The sequence below is a fragment of the Pelmatolapia mariae genome, linkage group LG13 (genome assembly GCF_036321145.2).
Source record: "Pelmatolapia mariae isolate MD_Pm_ZW linkage group LG13, Pm_UMD_F_2, whole genome shotgun sequence".
Classification (NCBI taxonomy): Eukaryota; Metazoa; Chordata; class Actinopteri; order Cichliformes; family Cichlidae; genus Pelmatolapia; species Pelmatolapia mariae.
This window is the reverse complement of record NC_086238.1, coordinates 36739845-36750000: the sequence shown is the minus strand read 5'-3', so window position 1 is coordinate 36750000 and position 10156 is coordinate 36739845. Positions and strand designations below refer to the sequence as shown.

Here is a 10156-nt window from a genome sequence, read left to right as displayed (position 1 = left end):
AGGGTGGTCTCAGAATCTCATCTCTGCTTTTAGCGGATTATGTGGTTCTGTTGGCTTCATCGGGTGATGGCCTCCAGCTTGCATTGGAAGTATGAGTATGAAGCGGTGGGAATGAGATTCAGCACCTCCAGTCCATATTATGGATTGACTCAGGGTCAGGGATGAGTTCCCTTTAAACTTAAATTGTTTAGAAATCCCAGTCTACAATTAATACAATATAAAATACTACATAGAGTGCACTATACAGTCAATGGATGTTCAAGATGGGCTTCTAACAACTGCTCACATAGTCAAGGCAATACACCTGACAATTACAACCCAGGGCCTGCGGTCATGACCTGGATGGAACGCTGGTGGCTCTTGGGTGGTGTTTTTCTGGCACCTGCGTGCAGCACAGCTGCGGGAGGGTCTGTGTCGGCAGACATAGGTTACAGACTTGGTAACCCTAGCTGCCCCTGGGTGGCTCTGGGGTAGACTTGGGGATCTGGGGTTCTGGGAGTGCTCCGCTTCCGGGCTGGGCCTTGGGGGCTTGGGTCCTGGTTGGTGTGTTGCTGGGGTTGTGGGTGGATGCGTGCACAGGGGCCCAACCCTGGCCCTCCGCGCCAGGGCTGGGCCAGGGCTGATCTAGCCCTAACCTGGATCAGCGGAGGAGCGGGCTCCAGGGAGGGGGTACTTTGACCCCCCCGTCTGCGGCTCTCCTCAGCTCTTTTCTAGGTGGGTGCTGCGGCTGCCCCTCTGGTGGTCCTCCTAGGGCTCTCGTGCTGTGGGGGGCCTTCTAGATGTCTGGGGCCTGGATCTACTCCATGCCTGCTTAATGTCATTGGGGGCAGGGCTATGGCTCCCCACACCTACCTACTATTAGACAGTTACATGGAGAAACCTTGTAAACTCCTTGGCTGCTGCCTCTAAACATATCATTCGTTGTCGGTTTTGTGTGCTGCTCAGTAACATTCAATATTTATTATTTACTGTTACTTATGCTTATCTAGGTTGTCGCTGTGGTTTCCCTACAGCGTTGTTCTCTTTTTGCTTGTTTTTTTTTCCCAGCAGGTGATCCAGCGGGTTTTGTGTGTCTTTTCTCTTGTCTCTCTTCCCCTCCGTTTTTCTTTCCCTCTCCTTTTGTTCAGCCTCTTCCCAACTTCTCTTTTCTTCGTCTTTTCCTTTCCTATCTCCCGGTCCTGTCTGTTTCTATTATTAAAAAACGTGAAAGTAAAAAGTAAATAAATAATAAAGGTCAAATGAAATATGACAATCAAGTGGACCAGTATAACAAAGCTGTAATGGTCTACTTGGGAAAATAAATCTGTTGGGCATGTTTCTTGGCCTTCAGACTAGAGCTGGGCGATATGACCCAAAATTCATATCTTGATATTTTTTAGCTGGATGGCGATATACGATATATATCTCGATTTATTTTTTTTTAAAGCCATAAGGTAAGAACAAATACAGAGTTCTTAGTCAAAGCTGTGTCCCAGATGTCACACAGGCACTTTTATTAACATGCAGCGTAGATGTACATGAAAAAAACTACTCAAAAATAAATTATCAGCATTTATTAAATAATAATCCTCCATAAATAAAAGAAAACAATGTTGTTTTTGTGCATAACAAAAAGCTCACAATTGTGCAGTCAAAATGTAAACTAACAGACGCTGAGCATAATAACAAAGAGACAGATTTCACAGCTGCTCGGTTCCCAAGTTCTACTGTGTGACTGACAGCCTGGAGTTTGAAATCCGCTTTGTAACCGTGTCTCTGAACAGGTGCCATTTATGGTCCTTATACACACACAATACGGTAATATTACGTTGAAGCACAGTACGTATCACTCCAGACTACGGTAGCCGTAATGCTCCGACAATCCATCAAGCGGTGCAGCGCCGTAGCTTAGCAAAGTCGTACTAAAACATTTTTGACAGATTGCTGAGCGCCGTGTACCACATAAAATCAGTTCGCGGTCAGTAAGCACAACCAGAATTCATACGTAAGGCGCACTGTCATTTTTTGAGAAAATGAAAGGATTTTAGGTCATGCAGCCCCTGTGGGCTGCATGTCGTTAGCGTGCTTAGCTCGTTAGCGCGGTTAGCGCGCTTAGCTCGCTAACACGTTGACGCCGTCCAGCCCCACGCACGGGGCAATCCGCAGTAACTCGTTAACAGAGATTTGCCGTGTCCATCTTGTCATTGCCTGCAGGTGAAGCGATGGGGGAGGAGGGGGAGTTGTGTTCAGTGAAGGAGAGGCGAGGCAGAGTAACGTTGCGTAGAGACAAAAGTGGACGAAAGAGAGGCAAACTAGCGGCTCCACAAGTATAATTATAACGTAACATAAACTATATCGATATAAACGATATTGTCACATCTTATATCTCATATGAAAATATATCGATATTTTTAAAAAACTCAATATATCGCCCAGCCCTACTTCAGACAATAATTCTGATTGCTACAGTGCCGGACAGGAAAGGCAATAGATAAATAAATAAATAAATGCAAATACTACAAAAATGGATAGGAATGCTCACTTTAGGCAAACAGTGCTGGTTTATGAGAGTCATTGTTTGCCTGAACAAATAAATATGCACAGCCTTTGTTTTAGGTGCTCTACACTGACATATTTGCTAAAATGAAACTACAGCACAGTGATCAAAGACCTACAACTGTTATCTCCTGCTCTAATTATCAGTAGTAAGTTAAATTGCAGTTTAGCAATTTTGAACTATTGACTACTTGATCATGATGATGTTAAGTGTCGATACAATTTCCTTTGATGTTGCATTGCCGAGTCTACCGCTGTGCTATCCATTCTTTTGTGTGGCTGTGTGCGCTCATGGTGCATGTCTGTGTTTGTAGATTCATGCGGTGGCTGTGCCAGGCTCTTTTTCAGTTTTATGTTCATTTGGTGAGATACCTCCAACCATAACCTCTTTAGATCTGCTGATTGGTTGGTTCAACCATCATGTCACAACCAACCACCATGCAAAGCTGTATGAGGTGCTGTTGGTCTCTGCATGGAAAATTTCTTTCTTCTGTCAGGTTATTATGGCTAGTATGAAAAAGGCTAGTTTGCTACTATGGAGCATTCAGGCAACATAATAGTAAGTTAAAGTGTATGCATGGTTAATGAATGTATTTTAGGACCTTGAATGGTACCCAACCAGGTTTTGATTTTTGTGTATGCTTTGGTCCCCATATCATCTTATCATTTCATGTATTTGGCAGTAGTGCTGGGCGATATGACGATATATATCGTGTGGACGATAGAAAAGTGTCTATCGTGCCATTTGTCTTCTATCGTTTCTATCGTTTCTAACACTAATTTTATAAATTACATAAAATATATCATTAACCCTTTACAACCGGTCGGAGCAGGCACACTCCGTTTTGCCTAACTATTTTTAAATCCCTGTAGAACTGGAACCACGTAAGGTAGCGCAATAATTGTTTTTGCATATGAAACCGGAGGAGTTGTACTTACATCTTATTCCATTAGCTTGCCCTAGGTCACGGTTTCCTTCCACATATAGCTTTGCAAAAATTGCATAAAAAGCACTTCCAGCAACAAAAACATAATATTCCAGACTTGCAGCAACAAAAACATAATATTCCAGAAACACGCTTTGCCGATCCGATCAGCTGTTCATAACACTTCCTATGTTAGAATATAAGTCAGCGGGAACTATCGCATGTCCACCATTACCTGTCCGAAACCGGAAGTGACGTCATTTTCGCGAAAAATTTAGTTTTTTACCTTCAAAGCTTATGTTGGCGTTTTTAAAAGTCATGTTTGACTTTATGCTTTTCTGTATCCTTTCTGGGATGCTTAGAAGTCAAATTACACTGTTGGAAATAGTTTATTTTGATGCACATGCTGTTTGTTTTGCAAATTTGCATTATAATATTTATTTTCATTTTTCCTGTAGTATATTAAAATTAGTGTATCTCAAACATAAAACTATGAAGACACTCAAAATAAATTTCTTGTGGTTGGAAACTATTTTGTGCAACTTTTTTGTATTTACAGTTTTGAGGGATAAACCTCTTAAATTTCTCTAACTAGAAATATATCTAAAAAGCAAAACAAGAACAATTTTCAATTTTTTTTGTAGTTTATTGCACTTTTTTGCAATTTATATAGTTACTATGGACTTAATGCATACGTATTATTAAAATTTGGGCTATAACGGTTGTATTGATGTATAGCAACTTGAAATGCTCCCACAAATGGCACTGCAGCATGTAAAATGTAAACATAAGCTCTGGCGGACTTGGTTCTATGGTCTTAAAGGGTTAAATAGCCTGTGGCAAATATATTAGTGTTGTCTTCTCACTATACATACTCTGAACTTTATGCAAGAGAAAATTAAGTATAAAAAAATGATATTTTTCGCAAAGAAACTCTGTCTTGTGGTTTTGCGACATGGTGCTGCTTTAAGTGCACCCGGATTTGCGACATGCTTTACGGTAACTCAAAACAAAGACTGCACCCTCTCCACTCGCTGTTTGCAGACTGCATACTTTCCAGATGACCACAGGTCAGGTGGTATATCGTGATATATATCGTTATCGTGATATAAAATAATTCATATCATGATAAATATTTTTTCCATATCGCCCAGCACTATTTGGCAGCTTAACTGGAAAAATATTTGTATGTATAACAAAGCAATTTTAATGGTGTAAGCTGTCATTGAGGAAGGATGAAGATCCATGCTAAGGCATATGTACCTCACCTGAGTCCAACCGAACCACACCTGGGCCCACCTTTCAAGCAGGCCACGATCATCAATCAGTAATCAAACAAACTGGACATTGGGGCATGGGCACAAGTAAGGATAGCATAATGCAATTACACAGTGCACAGAGCTGACACCACTCACTATTTCTTACCTGAACAACTGCCTTGGTTCCAATCACCTCGAGGACCTGCCCGCTCCTCTTGGTACCATCTGGCAAGGTCAGGTGAACAATCTCAGCATACCTAGGGAACTAATTCAGAGAGATCCAACACGGTTACTACAGCAACAGAAAAACACATTTTTATCATTACTATAAAAGAGCACATCGGCTAGTAAAGTGCTGATTTATACTGACTTCTACAAACATGTGGAGTTTACCGAGCGATAGCGCCACTATTTGCAACCTAATTAATACATATTGTAAGAGGATTTGCACAATAGATGAACGAGTATTACCAGCACCACGGACAGAAAGCCTGATAAAAACAGAATTTCTTTGCAGCCTTACCTTCACATTGTCCAGGATCACCAGGGGTCCATTTACACCCGATACAGTGGAGTAGGCTGAAATAGGAGAGAGACAGGTTACTCATTTCTGAACCTCAACAGGCAGCAGAACAGGAAAATAACACACAATACTTCAATTTCCTTCTGCAGCGAGCAAGCCACCTATCAGCAGTGCAATAAGCAGACTTCTCCACAGCCAAAACTGCTAATCACCGCAGGCTGACCTTTCGCTGTGAGAACAACTTTACTGCACTTTCAGCCCTAAAATGTCACAAAAAGCCAAATGTCAGGTCAAGAAATGGAGGAATTTTACATTGTTCGATTACACCGTCACACAATCAATCACACAAATCAATCAACACGTAAGACTCATGAGAACAGATGTTCAAAAAATATACATGAAATACTTCATATTCGGGTTATCGCAATATTAGAATTTCAAACTCAATACTGATATCCACAAAAATACTCGATACCATTTTTGATACCATAAGAAGGATTCTGATCCCATCCTGCAACATGAGAATAGCAAACATCTCAAAAACACTCGGACTAATTTTTCCAGTTATTAACGATTGTAGAATATTAGAGAGCAGCATCTGGCACTTTAACAGGAAGTAACCTCCAACAGACTCAAGGACGGGTCTCCATCTGGTGTGGGAATGAAGGTGCTTACCTGTTAGGGCTGTGCCCCTGAATAATAATGATAATAATAATAATAATAATAATAATAATAATAATAATAATAATAATAATAATGATAATAACAATAATAATAATAATAATAATGATGATGGTCAATGTGACTGAGAATCCAGGTCATTTAGAGCAAATGCAGGGCTGATGTCATTACTATGAATCAAAATAAATTCAGTCTAATCAGAATTCTTTCAATCAGATAATAAAAACAAATCCACTGCAGTCACCTACAGCACCACATTATGCATTACTGTGCACAGATTCACTGTGCTCTACGCCCTTTAGACTCGGTTCATTTCAAGTGTAACCCTCTGCACTGTGCTGCACACTGTTCTCCATCACTATTATCAAAAACACCCAATGAAGGAATATTTTTGGAAGCAGCGAGTTCATTAAAACTCCACTCGTTCAGTTTCTTATGCAGAGCTGCACCTAACAATGATCACTGGCTTTAAAAATCCAAAAGCAGGCAGCCTCTACTCCATCTGCGACCTTCCTTAAATTGCCGTCGCCATATCATATTCATCTTATAGATATACATAGGTGCCCTTCCTGTCCTAACCTGGCGTATACTAAACTGCCGTTTAACCTGTGGCAGCAGACAGTAAGTTAAACAAACCCATAAATGACGGTAATATTAAAAAGTGTAAATAAGGAGCGCAGGTTCAGTCTCTTTTGAACAGAACAGCAGGTCAGCAGAGTGTCCTGGTTTCTGTGAAGTAAGCAATAAAATGTGCCATGCAAACACTACAGTCAGCCAGCACCATCCCTCTGCTCTGAACATCTGTAGAGCTGGGTGGTAAAATGCAGACATGCAGGGAGCGTTGGAGTGGGGGACTGAAGGTGGCGGCATTGTTTCTATCAGGGTCTGCTGTTCTTCTTTATGTGTGAACTGTCAATCTCTGGGCTGATATCAAAGGCTCGGGGAAATTAGAGCAGACTGCTACGAACATAAAGCACTAAAGCTTAGCGGGGTGCATCCACTATGCCACTAATTAGGCAGGGGCCAACAAAATAACCTGTCAATGCGCTACAGTATTGCAGCCATTTCCCACACACACCTGCATTTTACCCTCTATTAGTCAGACACACACTGTGTGCGTCTGTGTGTTGAACACGAGGTTTGAATGGGAGGTGGTGCTGGGAGGATGGGGCACAGACTGTTGAGTTAGCGCCATAAAAGATGGCTCAAGTGTGATGATGAAAACCAAGGGCAGGACAAACACAAAAAATAAAGAAATAAATAAAATTTCCTCTCCAAAATAAAATGTGTTTTACTCTAAACAGCCTTTATCTCAGTTCTGGCCTCAGGGTCCACTTTCCAGTGAATGACTCAAGTTGTCTCTGTTTGTTCTACAAGGCCTTGCACTGCAGTGCGGGGGGGGGGGGGGGGGGGGGGGGGGGGCAGGCAATTTATAGATGACCTTTGCTTTGCTCATTTTCCACTGACAGGCAGGAAGTCCATGGTTTCATCATTTAACATACAGCTTTCCTTAAACAACATGAAAGAGCACCACTCTGACCAAATAATACAAGAACACTGAACCAGTATACAAAGCCTGATATCTGCATATGAACCTGACACATAACTCAAAAAGACTTGAACTGAAATACAAAGGAACAGCAGGGAGATTTTCTAGGTGGGAAAGGTTTCCAGCTCATATTGTTTGGTGTAGAAAATGAAGAGAAATATTCAGGCTAAGTCATGACACACTCTGGATCAGATCTGTGAGGACAGTCTACACATGTAGTTTATAGAAATGAACACTAATGTAAGGAATGCTTCCAAATGCTCAAAACAGGTCATTGAAGGTGTTTCCAAAACGCTGACACTCCGTGTAAGCCTGCGCAGTCTCTTAAAGGCACTCTTCATTAACCTTATAGCTGAAACATATTCCTGCAAACAACATGGCCTCATTTAACCATTTTAATGTCATCTGCTGCATCCAGTACATACTAGCCAACATGTATCTGTGATAACAACCTGCTGGCTGTGTATAGTCCACATAATCTGACAGCAGAAAATAATATTCTGTTTACAGAGATGCAGGATCTATGTTTAGTCATTATGCTTTTCTGAAACACATGCATGATGGCAGAGTGTGTAACTACACAGCCACAGCAAATGTGTACAACTGGAGAGCACATCACATCCTGACAAGGACGACTGACAGCTCCAAGAACTAATTTAGATTATCATTCCTGGAATAATTGGCATGTTTATACTTTAAACCTTAAACAGTTACATGGTAAATGGCCTGTATTTTTATAGAGCTTTACTTAGTCCCTATGGACCCCAAAGTGCTTTACACTACATAACAAAAAAGCTTTATTTGACAATTCCAGTGAATATTCATAGCATCAGGATTACCCTAACAGATTAGCCATGTTTATGAACACACAGCATAGACTTAAACTAGAAATTGCTAACAGGCCTCAAAAGAGCTACATCAGGGTAATTATACTGAGAGGTAACAATAATGGTGCAAGGAAAATGTTACTATGTAACAAAAAGGAACTTTGCAGAAATCCACAAGTCTGGTGCGTTGTCACGGTCGATGTCCTATCAGGTAAAACAGTCACAGCATTATTTCAGAGACATGTTGGAGCTACACAACGTGTCAAAGAGTAACGAGGTTAGCGGCAAATAAACAGGATGATCCTGTTATTTCACCTCAACCTACATCGTTTAGGTAGAGTTAAACAGCTGTTACTGCAAGTCAGAGTATTTTAATCAAATTTTTATTTTTACCAAGTACTGAAATAACTTGTATCAGTACTAACATAACGTTAAAACGAGCCTTTGTGGCGTTCATCGATCACAACAACGGACGCCTCGGTGGCACAAAGTCTAAAGTGTGTACAGGCTCTGAACGAGCAGCTCCAGTCGGATTAAAGGCCTAACCCTGGCCCAACACGCTAACCCATCATTACATGAAAGGGGAAGAAAAAAAGACAACAGTTCAGGGAACACTCTTATGTATAACTGTGATGATGGAAAAAAAATAAGTGGTTTGCTCTCTCATTTCACAAGGTAACGACTCATCAATGGGCTATATGTTCATGAGGTGTGAAGTAGCAACATTTCCCAATAGGTTTAGAAAACTTTCTCCACCCCTCTTTTGCTACTTCAGCTCAAGTACAGCGTTCCCCTGGTTTGGCATGCAACAGCAGCGTGGGTCACCCTGCAGCCTGTTCAGCTGCCAGAGCCCTTTGTGTACAAAGATGTTAATTGGTCCTAATCCGCCACTAGAAGCTGTTTTGGTAGCCTGACCTCGCACCCTGAAGGACACCTTGGTGTGAAATACTAAAGAGCCCATTCAAGTGCCAGAGAAAAGAGGCACAGAGCATTCCAACACAATTCAATTTCCCAGCAGAAAGAGGGGGGAACTCAAGGGGAGGAGAAGGGAGGAAAGGGGGAGTCTGGCCTAGGATGGAAATGGGGGAGCATCATCATTCTGACAATAAGCGAGGGCTACAAAGCAGTGGCTGCTGTGATGTGCACTCTCACAATCACGTCTTAGCCTCTACTTCACGGGATTCCCACAGCCCCACTGGACATAGGAATGCTAGTTGATTAAAACCTACGACCAGCTCACACACACACACACACACACACACACACCCCTCAGCTAATGGTATTCATACGAGTTAGCCCGACGCAGACTGCCAGCACATCTACCAAAACTATCTGTCACTCTGAATCAGCTGACCTGTTGTTTACAGACGTAGATTACAGCTGATGGACCACATCACAATAAACAGCTGAATACTTTATTCTGAGGTTGCTGTTGTTAACAGTTGCTAATGTCATTCAGCTCCACAGCAGCTCCAGCATCTCGAGCTGCAGCAGCAGTCGTTTTGCTGCTCTAGAGATCAGCTGTGACCTGGAGGGTTAGCCTAACGTGCTGCAGGTGGTCCTGCTGACTTCACCAACACTGTAGAGCAGAGTGCAATCTACCTTTGCCAGCCACAGTCTAAGACGGTGGAGCTCAGGCCTGTCTGCTGATCATGGAACTGCATATCAAAGACCAAAACACTACACTGCTAAACTTTCCATTAAAATACACTGTTTTAGCCGAATGAACACAGTGTTTCCTGTCTGTGTGTTTTAGCCCAAACCTCATTCTGCCTCATTCACACCCATTCATACGAGCATTTTCCACGCCTAACATTCACTCTGACGGAGGCACCAGAGAGCGACTTGGGCTTTAG

General features: G+C 41.9%; 1 protein-coding gene across 1 annotated transcript in view; it reads right to left on the bottom strand.

Annotated features, from left to right (window-relative positions):
• The window catches only part of atp6v1ba (ATPase, H+ transporting, lysosomal, V1 subunit B, member a), a 46121-nt gene that overhangs the window by 27615 nt on the left and 8350 nt on the right, over positions 1-10156 (bottom strand). The window contains exons 2-3 of the mRNA XM_063491540.1: positions 5244-5299; positions 4887-4985 (exon numbers count right to left, since the gene is read on the bottom strand). Of these exons, the coding sequence (XP_063347610.1) occupies positions 4887-4985; positions 5244-5299 (155 nt within the window). The remainder of the gene's footprint in view (positions 1-4886; positions 4986-5243; positions 5300-10156) is intronic.